The following is a 21,016-nucleotide window of genomic DNA, read 5'->3' as shown; positions in this document are numbered from 1 at the left end:
TATGGTGGTGGTAAGTGCTGAGAGAGAGAATAAGAATGTGTCCTGGATTTAAAATGCTTCCCTCCAGGTGACACAAATCAACAGGTTGATTGGAGGTGAGCTAGTTAACACCAACAAATTCACAGGTTAGAACTGGTAATGCTGTTGCTGATAACCAGAACAAAGAAAGCAGAAGGACACTGGGTGCTGCTTCTCAATATCGCTCCTTCGTCCTATGACCCGAAAACCGATCGAGCTCGGAAGGGGATCTCAATTCTCTAAATGAGGAATGAGGAGTGAGGAAGCTTCCAGAGGAATTATGAGCGAGGATGCACAGGTGTATCCTTTGCGGAAGTCTTTCTTGTCGAGAAATCTGTCACAGTTATAAATTATCCTCCCCCTTCACATCTGTCACAGTAATTTTGTATGCTTTACCTTTGCAGTTTAAATAAATATATCACACATATATCAACAGGGCATCTAGCTTTATTAATACATTTATTATTGTCTTAAATAACTTTAACAACATAAGGGCAGATCCTTTGACTGCAGCTGATGATGACGCAGTGAAGTGACGCTCGAGTGATCAAGAATATCCCAAAAGGCTATACAAAAAAAGCTTTCCTTCCCTCGCATCCTACAGGGGGTGGAGCTGAGACATGAAATGCAATAATATAAAAATTATATAAAAATTTGGAATATAAGACATACTACAGAAAAAAACGGACCCATTGGAAATTATGAAGTCGCACTGTAGAGGTAGATAGTGATGGTAACTCCGCCCACAAGTTAGACGATTTGGTTGAACTAGGGGAAAGATTTGTTCTGCAGAGAAACCCTGAAAAGAGAAGAATATTAGAGAATATTAGAGAAATTATTAGTTAAAACCTAGATAAAACCTAGTCGCGCGAGCGAGCCACTCTCGAGGCGCGGGCAGACTCGGAGCCTGCATCTACAGTCCCGCACCCAGAGTCCCGCATTCTCAGACCCCTCGTTTTTCGAGACAGCGCCTCCTATCAAATTTAATTTTATTTAGCGAATCATACTCATTCGATTTCTTTTTTAATCAAACTACTTTATAGCTCATCGATACACCAACATATGAATAGTCCATTTAATATTTGTAAAGATAGTTAAATTTGAGCCGTTAATGTATGTTTTTTCGCCTTTTTTCCCCGAAAATATTTAGAAAGTTATCCTTTAACCTTGGACTTTTTGTAGACAAGCATGTTGTAAAAATTTGATTAAAATTAGTTGACATTAAAGTAGACCAATTAAATACATTAAGTGTGTTAATATCAAAGAATGTCATCATTAATTATTTAATCAGATTTACCGTTTGACCTTTTTTTTTAACTATAGCCTAAATTGAATTAATTGCCTAATTAATGTCGGAGTAATTATTTTACTTTAGGCCTATATAATTTATGTAGACTAGGCCTACTTAAATTAGTTCAACGTAAGTATTAAAATTACTTTCATTCATCTGCATTCATCGGCATTCATCTTTTATTTTAGTGACGTCGAGGAATTTGACAGAGCGATTGCAAAAAGAATGAAAAAAGAAGGAACATTCGCCTACCAGAAAGTAATTATTTTACCTTATGCATTTACATTTTATTTTACATTTATATTTATTTAGCAGACGCTTTTATCCAAAACGACTTATAAATTGAAGACAAAAAGTAAAGTCACTAACATAATTCTTTCTTCCTTTTTGCTGTTTACAGCAAGATGATCGTTTAGGTCAATCAAGTTTAAGTGATCGTTAAATAAAGTACAGAATTGTTTATTATTGGTGTTTTGTCTATTCTTATTTGAGTTTTGCTTCGCATTCAAAATATCAAAAAACAGGTTTTGTAATGTTAGCATGGTATAATGTTAATTAAGGCCCGTTCACACCAAGCACGATAACTATAAAGATAACGATAAAGGTAATATATGCGTCCACACCAACGACCAATAACGGTCTTTTTATTCTAAGCACGCGCGCGCCCGGATGATCCAGATCCATTTTAAATGCGCGAGACCTTTAATTAGAATGGATTCTGATTGGCTGTCAGTGTTTTATCGTTCGACAGCTGGAAAAAAATCGTTCTGAAAGTGATCCCAACGATATCGTTCCTCATATCTTTATCGTATAGTTGTGGTGTGAACTCTGTTATTCTTTAATATGGAGAACGATTTTTAGAATTATATCTTTATCGTTATCTTTATAGTTATCGTCCTTGTGAACGGGCCTTTAGACCATTATAGGTTGAACTGAAAGAAAATAGGATTTTGAATAAAAAAAAAACATTGTAGCAATATAATATCACATAATATTTTTCAGAAGATAGTTCAATCTGTAATTGTATCCCTTCCATCATTAATTTTCTTTCAATTACACCCACGCTCAAAAAATAACTACTGGGTAATTTGTTAGTCAGAGAACACAATGAGTTTTTTTGGCACATGCATTAAGCAGGGAACGCAAATATTTATTCGGATAACTTTAAATAAAACGAGACCGTAATATTGCATCCTATTGTTTTCAATGGCATTTGTATAAGGGTGTTATACGATCTTTCGGACAGCAGGAGGCGCTGTCTCGAAAAACGAGGGGTCTGAGAATGCGGGACTCTGGGTGCGGGACTGTAGCTGCAGGCTCCGAGTCTGCAGCTTCATAATGTTGCTTCTATAGCCTAGGCTACTCTTTGGCGCGGGTACGAATCCCGGCCGAAGCAGACATGTTAAAATCTTATATTTATATCGTGTTAAACATTATGTTGTATTTATATCGTGCCTATTTTATATGTCAATGTATAAAAAAAAGTTGCATGCTATGTATTACTTGTTTCACCTTTTTCTTCAATAAAATAAATATCAATTAAATATCTGTTGTTGTTGATGATAATGTATAGACGCAGAAAACACCAAACGCAGCAGCAGTAGGCTACAGTGTGAAATAGATTATTTATTTTAAACTACAATACAATGCAATACAATAAAACATGATAATAAAAATAATAATAAAGCATCAGAGCAGACACATGGCATAACTGTTCTGTGCAGAGATGCAGAACAGTGGGACAAGGCTTTATTCCTCTTTTTTAAACCACATCAATCACAGCAGACAGACACATATTATAAGCGCTCAGTACAGACATGCATGGATACATAACGCAGCGACATTACAGTGTGAAGTACCTGTGTCATACAAGGCTTTTTTATTTAACTACGTGGCAGCAGCAGATGAGCCAGCACCAACGGCAGTCCGGTATCTTGCATCGCAGCCTCCAAAGACAGTGTCCACATTAATGAACATACCCACATGTCCAAAAGGCTTATATAACTTGTCAGCGCATAAAATCAGAATAGTACAAAGGCATGACAATGTGTTATACAGGTGTGAATGGGACAGACAATGTTTTTGTTTTTTTCTTAAACCATATGATAGGCAGCAGACACACAGTATAGGCCTATATAACTTGTCAGTGCAAAGAATCAGAATAGTACAAAGGCATGACAATGTTATACAGGTGTGAATGGGATACACTATGTTTTTTCAAGCATAGTGTCACTGTGCTGTAGAAGAGTTGTGGCAAGTGTGGACCGGTGTTTGTAGAAAGCCTCCACACCGCGGCAAGGTCCCGGTCCTCGTGGAGGGGAAAGTCAATGTCTTTAAAAAAAACACTCATACACAACTATATACACCTGGCCCAGCGAGAATGCGGAATCAGTCCGGGGCTCGACCCTGGTCCCTGTCCTTCATCTCCCTCAGCCAGTCCTCCACACTCTTACCCGCCACGGCAGAGCAAAAATGTACATTGCCGTAGCGGGTGTGTCCGGTCTCCATCCATCACAAGGTCGTGTGCTGGATGTGCTGGTACCGAAGCAGTATGCTGTCCCACCGCGACCTCCGTGCACCGTGCACACGGGTGCCCGAGGAGATCAAGCGGCAGAGCTGGGTGCATACTGCCTCTACCAGCCTGTTTGCGCTGGGACTGCTGGCAGGTCCAGAGGTCTGTCTGACCAGGCAGCTGCGGACAACGGACAAAAACAATGACAGATGTGAGCATGATAATGAGCAACATTACATAAAGCGGCTTGTGTGTACATCAGGGAAATGTATGATGGAAGTGTAGCCTTACCGTCTCAAGCTTTCCACACCAGGTATGGTGGTGCGGCTTGGCTTCGCTGCCATGAAGCGCCCCCGAGATGGCCTGTCCCTGTAGCGGGGAGGGTAAACTACCCGGGCCCTGTCGTGTGGTGACAGGGCCTCGTAGAGCCCGATGAGCTCATCTACCCTCCCATCGGACAAGGCCGGGTCGTGACGCAACCCCACCAAGGCCGTGGCCAACTGGACCACGGCCAGGTACCCCGGCTGGTCATCCGGTCCTCTGTAGTCCTGCAGACGCACAAGCAGAGACGGAAAACATTAAGTCAGTTGGACGGAACAGAGCGAGGCGCAGCTTTTGGTGATGTAAGATGCACTGCAGTCGCAGACCGCAAAGAGGTGGCGTGCTTACCTCAGCAGCCTGCAGAGGCTCTGGCGAGGACCGGCCGGGGGAGTGGGGTGCGGGCTCGGGGGGACCGGTCGGACGGGATGGCTCGGGTGCGTCAGCCGGTTGCCCTGACCGCGGGTCCGTCTGAGGAGCTGGGAACTCGCCGGGCACGTGGAGGGTGGGGTCCTCCACCTCCTTCTGCCCGTCGGCGAGCTCGTCGTCCTCGACGAGTGGGGGGATGTCCCCCCCCGCGTCCGGAATGTCAGGGTCCAAGCTGACGTCCTGCAGCACTCTGCCCGTCTGGGAGTACAGGTACTCGATGCCGATGAGTTCCCCTGAAGTACAACAACACAAATCGCATCAGTCAGTCGGTCTGGTACAAATATCATTCAGTGTGGACGTGTGTAAGCGCGGTGGCTGGCTTGAGTGTTCTTACCGGTGTACTCCCTAGGCCTGGTGTAATCCTTGACCACACTCGTGCCAAGCACCCTTTGGCTGAGCTGGTCAAGGGAGTGCTGCAGGGGGCCATTGTAGGAGCGGAGCAGCGGCCGTCCTTCCTGTGCCACGGACGCCGCCCTGTCCTCGTTCCACCGCGTCAACCCCTCCAGGAGAAATGCCTGGAAGTGCCAGGGATTGGCACTTTCTCCTGAACAGGAGGAACACAGATGCGTTTAGCAGTTTATTCAGTGCACACAATGTGAATGACAGTGAAAGATTGACATGGCAGTGAAACATGTGGTCTACCTGGAATGAAGCGGTTGAGGTGCAGGTGGAACGACTCCAGGGACGTGGAGCCTCGTGCACAACGGTACACCGGCAGGCTGATCCCCCCCTTGGTCAGCCTGCCCGTCTCGGTGTACAGCTCCACGCCCGGCGGGTCCTGGATGCACCGGAGGTGGCGCCGCTGCTCCGTCCAGATCGCCTGGATGCGGTCTTGGTCCAGCAGGGGAATCCCCACGGTGTCTCGTCCGTTGGCACCGCCGAAGGTTTCCAGGAGGTCACCGATCAGCCGCTCCGTCTCTGCCGCTCCACGCGTGCCTGCGGCTGACGTGCTCCACACTCCGGCGTCGGACGAGAAGGTCATCCCCTGCGCCTCGAGCATCCTCTTCTTTGCTTTTAGCAACCGGGCTGTGTCCTCTGGGTCCCACAGGAAGATGCACGAAGACAGCTGCTGCAGGAAGGGCTTATACAGCTGGTGGCTCTCGGTGGTGACACCCGACGCGAAGCGCCGCATCAGGTGCCAGATGTCCAGCCGGACCACCAGCTTGTCCCACTTCCTGAACATGTCAGCTGTCTTGGATCCCCCGCGGGACGAACAACAGTCCCGTTCGACGTAGAGGAGCTGAGGCGGCTCCACCCCAGCGTCCCGATACCGCCGCATTAACCCCGCAGCCATGGACAACAGGCCGGCACCCTCGGTGTCCGTGAGCACGGACATGAGCACCTGTCCGTGCTCGTTGCCCACATTTGTTGCCCACGCTGCTGTCTGGGCGGCGGCACCGGCGAGCTTCCGGGTCACCTGTTTGAAAGAACAAAGCATCTCAGTGAGGGTGCACGCACATAGCCAGAGCATGACATATATATATAGCACCACATTTACCTTCTTGGTCGAGTCCATCTTCAGAACCGTCCCGAAGACGGAGGTGACCCGGGCCTTCACGTCCTCCAGGCGGGAGAGGATGTCATGGCAGTACATCAGCAACAGCCACGCGTACTGGGGAACGGGTGGCGGTTGCGGTGGTGGGGTGCACATGCGCACGACACCTCAAGACGTGAAGGGCTCCATGACGCTGAGGTAGTGTATGGACCGCCGCATCCAGGCCTCTGTGTGTGCCTCACAGAGTTTTTTGTACAGCTGCGTGGCGCTGTTCCCCCGAGTACGCTCACGCAGCTGGATGATTACCCGCCGGTCGCAGGCAAGCCTACAGAGAAGAACATCACATCATGTGTTACAGCAGAGAGCCACACACAGACACAACGACAGTGTTCAGACAGCTACTTGTAGGTGAGGATTGCCGGGAAGAGGGCGCGATGCCCCTCTCCCAGCTGACCCACGACGTCCTGCGACCAGGCGGCTACCTTCCTTTTACACCGACAGCACTCCAGGTACTCTGTGGCCATCAGGTACAAGCCGTCGATGTCCAGGACCCTCCGGATGGTCCTGTAGAGCCCGCACTTTGTGAAGGCCCTATTACAGCATGTCGGCCGGACCCCCCACAGACGCAGGGGCGTCCAGAGGAACAGCCGACACGCGAAGAAGGCAGCCGGTGAGGCGGGTGGCTGAGTGTAACTCGGCCGGGGCTGAGGGGGGTCCCACCACAGCTTGAGGTCTGTGGTGAGTTTGGTCCTCCCCTCGCTGTCGGTCTTAAACAGCGCCCGGCCGATCCACTCCTGCTCTTCCTCGGTGAGAGCTGTCCGCCAGCTCTCAGGCAACCGGGACTGTGAGGGAAAAAGACAACACAAACAAACACACTGTAAGGAGGCTGAGAGGAGGTGCTACATGCAGTTTGACAGTCAACACCACTGAGTTGTGCGTCCATGAGTACGGGCACGTGTGTGTGTGTGTGTGTGTGTGTGTGTGTGTGTGTGTACCTCAGCCGAAGCAGGAGTGGGCGTTGCAGGCTGCTCCACCTTCCTCGCCTTCCTCTTCCTCTTCGCCGGCGCTGGTGCCAGGGTGGCCTCCCCAGATGGCGTCTCCTCCACGGAGACGCGATGGGGCTCCTCCCTGGTCAACGCCGGAACCGCAAGCGTAGGTGGAGCAGCCGCAAATCGAGGTGGGGGGGGTGGGGGAGGGATGGAGGACAATGCCGGAGGAGGTGGAGATGGAGGCCTCTCCACCAGCGGGAGCAGGGGAGTCTGAAGGACCTGTACATGAGCTTCAGAGACTTTCACACACAACAAAATGGCATCAGCACAATGATAGTCATGTGGCAACACACAGGCAGACAAGACTAAGTGAGTCTGAGCGTTGATGACGTGCACAGCATGCCAGTGATTAGATGACGTGCAGCATGCCAGTGATTAGATGACGTGCAGCATGCCAGTGATTAGATGACGTGCAGCATGCCAGTGATAGTTATAGTTAGTTGTAGTGATAGGGCAGATGGCTTAGTGCTACAAGGTGAATGTTAAGAGATGCAGCAGGACCAAGGGAAGTAGACATATGAAGGTGTTTTATCAAATCTACATTAACACTACGTAAGTGAGGATGGCACATCTACCACCGACAAAGACGGCTACATTACCTGACAAACCTACCTTCCTTCAAGCATCAGCTGTAGTGACCAATAAATGAAACCATTAAAGTTAATGCAAAAATACTGACAGAAGGATATATATTGAAAGCAAATGTTACAGTGTGACACGTCCAGTGTGGTGCCAGTTACCCGTTTCAAAGTCAGTGGCCATCTGGACCAGTTCCTCATCCGTCACCTCTGTGGTGGGGGGCGGCGGAACCGAGGGGCGCTGGTCTTTGACGGATGTAGACACCGCTGTGTGTGTGTGGGGGGGGGGTGATGGTTAGTTAATCCTGTACACTGAATCTCTGTTGTGTTAAAGAGAAAGAAAGAGATCTACCTGGAACTGCAGGCCGTGCTGGTGTGGTCAGCAGCTTCCTGACCTTGGCCTGCAGCTCACCTGGGGCCATTGGACGCCTTCCCAGTAGGGCCGAGAACATGGGAGCGATCGGCTTGCGGGGCGGCAGCGCGGTGGAAGCAGCGGGGCCACTGCTGGTGGTGGTGGTGGTGCTGCTGCTGGTTGTGGGAGGTGGGGGGGTAGCAGCCGCCTCTGCCGACCGCTCCTTGTCTCGGCCCAGGATGTACTTCCTGGCGGCGTCCATCGAGGTCCCAGGCTGCGGTGTCTTCCCCCGTAGCCACTTCACAAAGCTGCAAGTCAATGATCAAAGATTACCACGCATATCAACAAGTCACATCACCCTGTCAACAGTCCACTTCCCCTTACCACATCAGGACTTACGTCTGGTGCCGCTTCTCCTTTGAGTCGTACAGGTCCTTCAGGGTGGCCTCCTTGTAGTCCCCAAAGCCAACAAGCGCCTCGCCCTCACACCCGGGCTGAGTGGCGCGAGCCCGGGCCTCCTCGTGCACCCGGTGGTACCGCAGCTGCTCCACAAAAGCAGGGTGGGCGCACGAGTACCGGGCGAGTGCGTCCTTGTTGGCCATAAGGGGGCTGTCGGAGGCACTTTTCTCCCGCTCCCGTTGGTGGCTGGCAACCAACTGCGTGGTGTAGCCCACGTCGTTCTCCAGGAGCCAACGGAACGTTTGACCCTGGTACTTACCAAACTGGATGCTGTGGCAGCCCAGCACCAGCATGTGATTACCAGGGTCACCGCCCTTGGAGACGACGTGGGCTTTGGCCTCCTTCTCCACCTCCTCAGGCTTCTTGGCCCTCGCAGCAGCGGTCCCGCGTGGCCCCTTGGCGGCGATGAAGGCCACGGCCTCATCAGAGGCACGCAGGAGAAGCTGCTGCGAGGCAGTCTTTTTTAAATTTGCAAAAACCATCTCTACAATGACACGAAATGACACAGCACAGCATTAAGCAAGCATGACAGGTAAAACTATATGTTAATTGCCATATTAACAGCAATATCACACATAAGACTATTGATATACTAGTACTACAAATTCACTATTGAAGTATTAACGTTAACAAATTAACAGAACGTGACACAACAGGTAAATAATGACCCCAGGGTTAGCCCCCTATGCATTGGTAGCCATTAAACAAACAGGCTTATTGTTAATGCATAAAGCATACACTTAAACTTTATATTTTGATTTCACGTGGTGATATTATAATCTTAAGGGTCTAAAGATACTAACTGTATGGTCTTTTCATAATTTAATTTTGTTTTCAGAGATCGTCACATGTTGTCCCATTCATTTCCAATGCAATGCATTACATTACATACTAGCGATTTCTCAAAATGTATTTAATCTTTGATCAGACTACGTGGTTATCTTCCTTAGATCCTGTAGATGTAACTACTACAGTTTGGAGTCGAAATTCGAAGTGTAAATATGGTTTAAAAGTGTAAACAGGACTGTGACGTTGACGTTAATTAACTAACGTATCTTTTAATATCAAAACCAGCGATTGACGGCAAGACATAATATTACATCGACAAATTCCATGTCAGTACATTGTAAAATTACTCTGGGAAGACAATGTTATATCAGTACATTCGTAATATTCTATTTATTTTTGTTTTACTCACTCACTCGGTGACACACGGTGAGCTCCATATGGTGAGCTCCTTCAGCGTCAAGTCAGGTTTGTTTATGGTTGCCATGACAAACGCTCGATAATCAGAGCTGCTGATTGGCCCAAAACGCTCGACAAACGCTCGATAATCCGAGCTGCTGATTGGCCCAAAGCTGAAAACGCTCGACAAACGCTCGATTTTCCGAGCTGCTGATTGGCCCATATCTGAAAACGCTCGACAAACGCTCGATTTTCCGAGCAGCTGATTGGCTGGCATCCAGAGAACATTGAGGGGCAGAATTGCCCAGTCGCGCGGGCGAGCCGGCCCCTCGGGGCGCGGGTTCGAACCCCGGCCGAGCCGCAAATGTCAAAACCCTTGTGTTCTTATGAAAAGGCCAATGTATAAACAAAAGTTAAACGCCGCGCGTGGCACTGTCATTAAATATCCTTGTTTTATATGCCAACGTATAAATAAAAGTCACGCCGTGTATTATTTGTGTGTTTCACCTTTTTCCTTCAGTAAAATATCAATGAGATATTTATATTATGCCTGTTTTAACCCTCTGGGCTTCTTCGTATAATAGTCACACTTAGCTTCCTCCCGCCCGAAAACGGGCGAAGCCTTAAAATTTTACTTTACTTTTTCCCAGGATAACCAATCAAATATATTTTTGTTCTATAATGTTTTCTGATTATTATTTAGAATTTTTTGACATTTTTATGATAGTTTGCATTAATTATATAATTTTTATTAGCTATTTTTTCCATTAGAATTAATATATATATATATTTATTTTATTTTATTTTTCAATAAATGCAACATTTCACATCAAATTAGTGTGCAGGCCTAAAAATCTTTTTCTTCAAGTGAGAAGAGCGCCACCTAGTGGCTTCAAAATTTATTAATTTGTGTCATGTCCTATAACCGCCTATAGGCGGCCTATAGCTTTTTTATGTATTTATTTGATTTATTCCCATTCGGAAAGAAAACAATTTATTACTAATCAACCACTGAATGGAACAACACAAATTATATATAATTTTAAAGCTTAGGATCTCAGCTTTTTAATGCATCTAATTACATTTATTAATTCCTAACGAGTGCTGAGTAATCCCTCTAAAACCAAGTGTACCGCCAGCAGGCGCCACCTAGCTGCGAAAATATTCATTACCATATTTTCCAAAAATCTTGCCTTGATTACATAGACTGTAAAAAAATATGTGAGGTTTTGAGCCAGCTTTTTCTTCAGCTCTGACTTCGCGTGCAGCCGTGCACGAGCACAAAACCTCACAACACCCTCCCCCTGTCGGTGATTGGTTGGAACACTATTTGTTTTGGTTTTGAGTGTTTGGCTAAACCATTTGTTTTTGTGTGCAGATCTCAGAGCCTAGGCTGCCTACAGAGATGCGTTTTTTTGACGGCATGCTTATGGGGCGGGCAGCTAGTGGATCGTTAGGAAAGATTAGATGAATGTGATAAAATATTTTTGGGCCTGAAATCACTGATACCACCTTTAACCCTTGTTTTTGTAATCTCCGGTCACGTTTCCTTTTACGGTCTATTTTGGACTTTTCCGACGACGAGGACTCCTTATCCTGTGACTCAGCATATGTATGAATGAACGGTGTATAAATAACCGTGCAGTGCAGCCTTTTAAACTTGCTGCGGCAGTGACAAGCGCCTCTCACTGCTCTGCTCCTCCGCTTCTGCTGGCTTCAGTCACGTGACGCTGGTTCTGAACGAAACGCGTTGTGGAAACGCGTTGGCCTAGTACTTTTTGTCCCTCTCTGCTATTATAGTTTTTCAAGATGGCGGAACTACATGGAAGCCTCAGGCGGGAAGGAAGTTGACCGGAAGTTGAAGTCGGCCGGGTGCCGCCATCTTGAGCGGAACTTCACTTGCGTTAGCAATCCCATTGACTTCCATTCATTTTGGCGTCACTTTGACAGCGAATAACTTTACATCTGAGGCTTTTGAAGACTCCATTTGTCCATTTTTTATTTCTAAAGAAACACGGCAATGTATAAAATGCTCCATTACCTTGTAGCTTATGTTATGGGCCCGTAGAAGCAGTTTTTGTAAAAGTAGGCTAACGATTGCGTCATAACCACTCGACTCTCTGTCGCACAGTAGAGAGATTACCGTATGGACAGGAGGATAAGCTCGCGGGCAATCGGGGAGACGTGGAGGGAAAATGGCAAAGTAATTAATCAGAACACCTACTAAAAGTTTCTCCTGCTCATCGCTCATGGACAGCTCGTACTCACACTCTCCGTCTCTGCAAGATTCGGAAGGAAATGATTCAGATTTCTCTCGGCAGAGTCGGCACAGCCACTAGAAGACAGACGGTTTGCTCACGTGGTCCGTGTAACGCTTTGCTCGGTTTGAGTCTGCGCCGGTCTGCGCGTCAGGAAAGGAAGTGCTAAGAAATCGCTGAAAATGGGCTTCACTTGTCTCCATTGAGTTCCAATGGGGTCGCTGTGTCCATTTCTTTTACTCTCTATGGGAAGCCTCCGTGGACCTACCCGTCCCAAGATAATAAATTCTTCGTTTACGAGGATTAGTCTGATCATTGGCATAGGTATTTGTACACCATTGAGGGCATATTTATGAATAAAAATATTGATTTTAGATAATAAAATACCTAAAAAGCTACATATTGTCCCTTTAAAGAAAGGACGTTATCTACTGATCCTTCCGTTTCCATAGAGAGCTCATTCGCAGTGTATGGACATTTATAATTGTAGGCTATTCACTGTTCATGTGATGTGTTCTTACATTGATATGTGAAATTTGAATGAGTTGATTCTCTCACTTGAGTGAGGTATTTAACTGGACATTTCAGTGCCACAGTGAGAGATTGAATGGTAACTTTGATGTAATCTGTGAAATAGTTAAATAGTTAAATTAAAAGGGAAGAAAAGGAAAAACTAAAAATTAATAGTATTTAAACAGGGATTTAAAGGAATGGTTGGAACAGCACAAATATAATACTGAGCAAATAAGAGTAGAAACCAGTGTTATAATAGGGACATTTCCAGAATTTGAATGTGATGTGCTTTGTTTTTAGTTGTTTTCATTTTAATTTTTTTCTCAACTTTTCTTTCTCAATGATTTTCAAAGGGTCAAATCATTTGAAATTTTATATCTTTTTGTGTGTGTGTGTGTGTGTGTGTGTGTGTGTTAGTACATTATTATTATTTCATGTTTCTTCAAGTGGCTGTTACGTTTTTCATTTCTTGAAGGCCTTATTTGAGTAGTGGAGGATCGAAGCGTATAGGCCTTCATTTCAATTCGAAATAAACGCGCACATGGAAGTTGGAACAAATTTCGCATTTGTAAGTTAAAGAAACTGAATGTAAGTTTTACCCTGAATTTTTTTCAAGAATCAAGATCATTCTAGTGAACAATGACTTATAACACGGTGTAAAGCTCCCTCTAGTGACAAACTGTGTTACTATCTTGATGTTATTAAAGGGATAGCCATTATTTACAATCACTGTCTTATTCTAATGCCATATGAGCTTTTCTTTTTCACACCACAAAAGGAGATTTTTTTGCTCGCATTCGTCCATATAATGGCAGTGAACAGTGACTTGCTTCAATGCTTTAAAAAAATAACAGAAAAAGAAAGAAAGGCGCCGACTATAAAATCAGGAATTGAACGTCAAATAAAGGTCTTAAAGGGGTCGTCATATAATGACATTTTTGTACAAGCTAATATGATTCTTTAGGGTCTAAATTAAAAGTTTGTAATATACTTTAATTAAAAATTCTCATTAGTATTGTAAGAAAACGCTAATTTTACCTGGTCAAAAACAGCTCTGTTTTCAGCACGTCGTTTCAGTGCATGTGTCTTTAAATGATAATGAGCTTTGCTCACCCCGCCCCTCTGTTCTGTGCGTACACCGTTTGTAACACAACAACACAATAACCACAACGCGTCGTTCATTATAAACGTGGGATTATGAATTATATTGATAATGTCGTACATAGAAAACATGCCGTAATGTACCCTGAGTGTAAAAATAGCCGCATTCATCGTGAAGCGTGCTAGCGATTTGCAAAGATTAATATAAAGATAGTTGGTACTGATCCTTTTTTCAGGAGCAGCTTCTTAGCAAATAACCAGCTTTACTGACCTCGTTTGTAAAGCAGTCTGCTGAAATGATTCGTGCAAACATGAAAGCATTGACGTTGATCGTGGGGAATATTCCCTTCGAAAACAAACTCAGCCACTGCGTCTTCAGCTGTACGGATTTAGGAACATCAATATGACTGCTGTGTTCGTTATTACACCCAAGAACAGAACACCACAATCTCTAAGACTGACGCCATTCTACTCAGTGCTCCAGCTATCAACAATGAATGCGCCGGTCGGCGTGTTCTATGATTGACAGCTCGCTCACGAGGGCGGGTCTGTGTTGAAACGCTGCTGTCAATCAAACATCGTGGGAGGGGCGTCGATTTTGTGACGTCACAATATCAAACAGCTTGATTTGAGATGGGAGGAAACATATAAGAAGATTAAAAAAAAAATAACTGGATGGATTTTTATCATTTTATGATGGTTGTGTTCAGGCACTGCCAACACACATTTCAGTACAATCAACTTGTAAAAGTGCATGTACCATTATATGACCCCTTTAATTTAATGTGGCGAATGCTAAATGTTGAAAATGGTTTAAAGGTTGCTGCAAATGTATTGTGAAAATATACTCATCTTCGTTGGTAAAAGTGAATATTTCTCACGGTGAGGGTTTTTGGGTCAGGCGAAACTGGGAAAACAATTAATTTTTATACATGCATTTAATACCATAGCTGCATTTATTTGATCAAAAATACAGTAAAAACATTAATATTGTGAAACATGATTACAATTTTAATTAACTGATTACAAACCCTTTGCAAATGCTGCATGCAAACCTGCAAAGCCAGTTTATGGGCTAGAAAATCTAAGGATTACACTAGTGTGAAGTACATGGATAATGCATTTACACATCACTCTCTCTGTGTTGGTAACAAGTTGCTATAAAGGCTACCTGCATTGTTTTAGCATTTTAATCACCTCCTACTCAACATCCTACATTTAAAAAAAGAAAACAAAAAACACATCAGCTACAATCATATGTTTGATTGTGTTTTATTTGTTGTAAAATACACCTTGAAAGTCTCTTCAATGAATGTTAACCACAGGCTTTATTCTGCTCTTAAATTGAAACCCATGGCTTAGAAATGCTACTTCTCTTGCAGGTTTTGGTCTACAAACATCTCAAGAAAGTATAGCAGCAAATGCAGGTCAGGGAACAGCTGCTGCCGTCGAGCCCACCGGAGGAGGTTTGCCTTGATCACGCTGCACTGCCTGTCCGGATGCATACTTGCTGAATGGCAAACTCCGAGGTTGAGTGGCCGGGTGAAACCCGTAGTTGTTGGGACATCAGAGACCAGTTTGTCCAGGAGGGCAACATGTTTATTAGCAATAGCTAACGTTAGCTCCGTAGTGTCCGACGTTTTGAGCCATTCCTACGCGCACATTGCTTGATTTTTTTCCCATCGGACTTCAGTAAAGGGCTGCGGACCTTTCCCAGCCCTTTACCATCCAACTTTTTGCTTGGATACCTTTTATTAACGTTGAACATATTGAGCAAAAGAAAAATTAGTGCCCCACTTGGTGGAACGAAACTGAACGATACAGCTCACGTACAGCGGCCTAAATTCTTCTAAGATCTTAAACGAAAGAACCAAGAACCAGAAAGGCCGTAACCAGATAGTTCCGGCAAGATGGCGAACTGAGCACTCGTTTAACCCAGAGCTCCGTTTGTTTGTCCCCAAATTCTCAGACTAGTCCTTCTTTTAATAATTAAAAATTACACCAACACAGCTACGTGGATACGTGACTACGTTGACTTACTCAGCGTGAATTCCACACTCTGAAATGCCGCTGTCTAATAAGATGAAGAAAGCTAATGCAGCTACAGCACTTCCCCTTCATGATTACTGCGTTGATGCCGATGATAACAACATGGAAACCTCCTCCATGAAGGTGAGCCGCCCTCTTCCCGATACCCCTACTAAAATACCTGTCTCATCTAAGAAATCTAAAAACGAAACAGAGGTATCTAATGCTACGATCCTCGAAGCTGTTAACAACCTTTCCGCCCAGTTGCAAGAGCTCAATGTGCAAATGAAAAACAACAGTGCCATGATTGCACAAGTGGCCAAAAGCGTGGAGTTTAATGCTAAAGAAATAAAAGACTGCCGATCCAAAACTCAAATTTTGGAAAAGGAAATGAATAAGTTCAGGGCCGAGAACGTTGTTTTGCAAGAAAGGGTCCTTGAACTGGAGCGTTACAAACGGCGCTGGAATCTGAAACTGCGCGGCATGAAAGAGCAAGAAAATGAGAACACGAGATAAAGTGTGTTACAGATCCTACTCAAAATCGCTCCGCATTGGGCCGACAAGATAGACAGTGTCGTCGACTCCGTGCACCGCCTGGGCAAAAGAGAGGAAACTAAACATCGGCAAGTGATAATGCAGTTCACTATGAGGCATTACCGAGATGAGCTCTGGCGTCTGACCAAGAAATCTGCAGTGTGCAAGGAGCTGAATGTAAGTTTCGCCGAGCACGTCCTTCCAGCTGACCAGGAGGCGAGAGCAGTAGTGTGGCCTCAGATTAAGCAGGCCAGAGAAGCAGGTCAGCGGGCTTACTTCAGAGGCCCATTTGGATACATAAATGGGAAAAGGATTGTGGTTCCTTAACCACACATCGTTCCACTAGCATCTCACTATCTAACGTGAAGAAATTTGTTTGCATTTCAATGAAGGACTTCCGAGTTGACTGTTTTTATGGGGACATTGCCCTATGTTCACACTCCAAAGCAGTTTTCTCCTGCTGATATACCTCGGGTTATTTTTTCTTAAGTGGTAAGTTCTTGTTCAATGTTTACTGTTGATTCTAATTTTTGTTTCATTTCATTTAATGCAAGGGGCCTTAGAGACAGCATCAAACGTAAAGCAATTTTCCTCTTCTGTAAAAGCAAGAAACCACAATGTGTCCTGCTGCAAGAGACTCACTCAATCGATACGGATGAAAAATTTTGGTCCAATCAGTGGGGTGATAAAATCGTATTTTGTCATGGAACTAATCGTTCTGCAGGTACTGCTGTCCTTCTGAACAACTTCCCTGGGAAAATCGTGACTTCCAATAAGAGCACAGATGGTCACTGGATAGTGTGTGTTCTTTCAATCAAAGACTCTTTTATCATCCTAGGTAATATCTATGGTTATAACAACATAAACCAAAACAAAAAACTACTCTCTGAAATTGATGGTATTGTAAAAAATTTGAAATTGCGTTATCCAACAACTAATATTATTTTAGGAGGAGATTTCAATATGGTATTTAATGAATGGTTAGACCGCTCGCCCACCAAGCTTCACAATCATCACTATAACCCTCATTTAGTCAATTTCTGTAGCACTCATAATCTGTCTGATCCATGGCGCTCGATGCACCCCAATTTAAAAAAATTCTCTTGGTTTAAGCCGGATGGTTCAATCAAATCAAGGATTGACTTTTGGTTAATCTCCGACAGTGTAAAAGGTTTAGTATTTGACTGCTCTATATCTTCTGCTCCTCTATCTGATCACTGCTTTATTAATCTCATCTTGAAACCCAGTAGTAATCCCAAACGAAACAAGGGTTATTGGAAACTCAAAGCCAGCCTGTTACAATCTGAAAAATATAGCCAAGGAATTAAAGACATAATTAATGAAATCACTCAAGACCCCAACCTTCTATCTTATAGCTCCAAATGGGAATTTTTAAAATTCAGAATAAGAAACTTTTCAATCTCCTTTAGTAAACAACTGCAACAATCTGCCCTTTTAGAGGAGACCAATTTAACAAGAGAGATAAGTCTCTGCTGTAACAAACCCACGCTTACAGATACTGACAAAAGGAAACTACTTACTCTACAATCCAAATTAGATAATATTTATACACGAAAAGCAAATGGAGCATTTATCAGATCCAGAGCAAAATGGATAGAGGAAGGAGAAATAAATTCATCTTATTTCTGTATGTAATGGAGATCTACTGGTTAAGGAAGTTTGTCAACAATATGGGGTGTCTAGTCAGGACACAGAAGGCAGGGATAGTCGTTGAATGGTTTTAATAAATGTACTTCTAAAATACAGATGCACAGGCACTATTTCTCATAAACTTACAGTGTAGGTGTGGTTCTAAATGAAAGGAAATAAACATCAATATTACTTACATAAACACAATTTAGTTAACTGAATAACTATCTCTAGTCACTTAAATAAACAGTGCTAAACATGTCCTGAAACGTAACTAATGAGAATAACATATAAGTTACACATACAACAGATATAAAGGCTGTCACTGACTATAAACATTAACATAAATTAGTAATATAAACTTATCTATATGATATAGTTTCAACTTACTTGTGGTCACTGACGCACACGAACACAATGCGAAGATTAGCTTAACTGAAACTGAAACTAAACTGACAGCCGTTCTCTACAAGCCAGGGCATGTCGCAACATGTCAGAAAAGGGGCGTGGTCTGAACGAACACTCGCTGTACATGCTCTGTCCATGTTCACATCACTTGAGCCTTTTGCACAGCCGCCCCATAATTCACGGTGTGAATTATCTCCTGGAAAGGCTCAACTATCCACAGGAGCTGCTGTCGAGGCATTATCCGGTATGGCTGGCAGCTCAATGAGCTTGGCCACTGGTCTGGTGTAGGTCCTCCCATCTACCTGCACCTCAGCAGTCCTCACTTTCCCATCGACACTACTAATGGTCTTTGTGACTCGTCCCACGGGCCACAATGCACGAGGTAACCTTTGGTCAATTACCATCACCACTGTACCCACAGTGAGGTTCTCTGTGTCCTTTACCCATTTCTGCCTTGATTGCAAGAAAGGCAAGTAGTTCCGTATGAAATGCGTCCAAAACTGGTCAGCTAACACCTGACTGTGCCGCCATCTTCTTCGACTGAGAATCTCAGACTCAGGGTACACCACCTGAGGAAGCGAAGAGTCGGGCCGCCCCATGAGGAGGTAGTTTGGGGTCACGGGATCCACATCGGCTACATCTGTCGACACATAGCCCAGTGGCTTGGAGTTGAGGATTCCCTCCACCTCAATCAGGACTGTCTGCAAGACTTCTTCGGTCACTGTCTGTGCTCCCAGAGTAACATAGAGTGCAGCCTTAATGGATCTGACTTCCCGCTCCCAGGCTCCACCAAAGTGAGGTGCATTTGGTGGGTTGAACTGGAAACGGATCTGGTGCTTAGCCAACTTGGTCTGCAGCTCTTCACACATGGCCTCAAAACTTGCCTTGAGCTCGTGCTCCCCTCCGCGGAAGTTGGTCCCACAGTCAGAGAGAAGCTCGAAGGGAGTTCCCCGTCTAGCCACGAACCTTCTGAGTGACATAAGGAACGAGTCGGTATCCATGTTGGGCAGCACATCGAGGTGAATGCACCTGGTGGTCATACACTTAAAAACAATTCCCCATCTCTTTTCCATACTCCGACCTCGCTTGACCTGGAATGGGCCAAAGCAATCTACTCCTGTTGAATAAAATGGAGGCTTCAGGAGGCGGAGACGACAAGGGGGCAGATCTGCCATCTTAGGAATAGCAGGCTTTGCTCTCCATTTCTGGCACTCCGGGCAGGATCTCTGATGACGACGCACAGCTTCTCGGCCTTGGAGGATCCAAAACTTGCGGCGGAGCTCTGCGAAGACCCTCTCCGATCCAGAATGGAGTAACTTGTTGTCATACTGTCGTATGATAAGTTTGGTAATATGGTGTTTGGGTTCCAGCACAATTGGGTGTATGATACCTTCTTCCAGACTAGTAGAACGTCGCAATCTACCACCTACTCGGATAAGACCCCTAGAGATGTCGTACTCTGGAGCAAGTGACAAGAGCCGACTGCTGGATGAAAGTGCTTTCCCTGTTTTTAGACACTTGACTTCCTCTGGAAAGCTATCATATTGCGCTCTCTGAAGGATTCGGAGTTCTGCTTCTGCGTAATCATCTGCACTGAGGGCGCTTGACTGGGAGGCCGCCCCATGCAGGGACCTACTCGTTGCCTCAAGGAGATCTTCAAAGGTAGAGTGGTCTTCAGCGGCTGGGATCTCTGGAGCAGTAATGGCTGACATAATGCCACAGAACGCAGACCTCTTCATCTCTGACTCATCTGGGACCTCCACTAAAGAAGTTGTGGATGGCCAACTCTCACGTGGTAGCCAAAGGAAGGCAGGACCTTGGCTGAATTGGTTTGGTTTGGCTAGGTTGGATAGTGTCATCCCTCTGGTGATAGCATCCGCGGGATTATTCTGTGTGTCCACATACCTCCATGACCGGTGATCCGTCAGCTCCTGAATCTCAGATACACGAGTCCCTACAAACACCTTGTATCTGCAGGACTCTGACTGTATCCAGGCAAGTACTGTGGTGGAGTCAGACCACAGCACTGTGTCCCTCAACTGAAGGGTGAGCTCTCTCTGGATCATCTGGGCAAGCTGAGCTCCGGTAAGGGCGGCACAGAGCTCAAGGCGTGGCATTGACTGTTGTTTCTTCGGTGCCACTCTTGAACATGCCAGCACAAAGGCTACATGGACTTGGCCATGAGGATCCTCACCACGTAGGTAAGCAACTGACCCGTAGGCGGACTCTAAAGCATCACAGAATACATGAAGCTCGAGGGTGATGGCACTTACATCCACGTCCAGTGGGAAGTAGCTCCGGGTGAGACTAACCGTTGAGAGCTGAGGGAGCTCTTCTTCCCATGAAGTCCAGGCTTGCAGGAGGTCGACCGGTAAGTTTGGGTCGTCCCAGTCGCGGTCTTTGGCCCACAGTCTCTGGACCAAAACTTTGGCCCTTGACGTGAAAGGCAGGATATGACCTAGGGGATCATACTGGCTTGCTAATATCTTATAGATATTTCGCATGGTCGTCTGGCTTGGGGAAACCGGGCGATGCCTGTAATGGAGTGTATCCTCCATGAAGTGCCAACTGAGGCCTAGCGTCATTTCTTGAGCTTCACCATGCGTCTGAGAAACCCATCTTTCGCTGCTGTCAGACTTGGCTTCCTTAGGCAAGTTGCGAATCACCTCTGGCTGGTTACTGGCCCATTGACGAATATCGAAGCCACCTGCAGCTAGAATGGTTCTAAGCTTCGTCACAAGGTTCCTGGCTTCTACTACGGTGGGTAGACTCTGCAGGCAGTTGTCGACGTAGAAACACTGTTCTACACTGTGGCGGACATTTTCTCCTGGTTGACTT

At 45.4% G+C, this 21,016-nt stretch overlaps 1 protein-coding gene across 1 annotated transcript; it reads right to left on the bottom strand.

Annotated features, from left to right (window-relative positions):
- Positions 1-2,916: 2,916 nt before the first annotated feature.
- LOC308690399 (uncharacterized protein) lies at positions 2,917-6,219 on the bottom strand (the record flags this gene model as incomplete). The annotated part of the gene is made up of 6 exons (XM_081364802.1): positions 2,917-4,001; positions 4,113-4,369; positions 4,491-4,801; positions 4,903-5,112; positions 5,211-5,985; positions 6,067-6,219. The coding sequence occupies 6 exons, from the start codon at positions 6,217-6,219 to the stop codon at positions 3,821-3,823; spliced, it is 1,887 nt and encodes a 628-aa protein (XP_081220928.1). The 3' UTR covers positions 2,917-3,820.
- Between the last annotated feature and the right edge of the window lie 14,797 nt (positions 6,220-21,016).

The sequence above is a fragment of the Scardinius erythrophthalmus genome, assembly GCF_964197995.2.
Source record: "Scardinius erythrophthalmus genome assembly, chromosome: 5".
NCBI lineage: Eukaryota > Metazoa > Chordata > Actinopteri > Cypriniformes > Leuciscidae > Scardinius > Scardinius erythrophthalmus.
The sequence above is the reverse complement of the archived record's forward strand: the minus strand, read 5'-3'. Positions and strand labels throughout refer to the sequence as shown.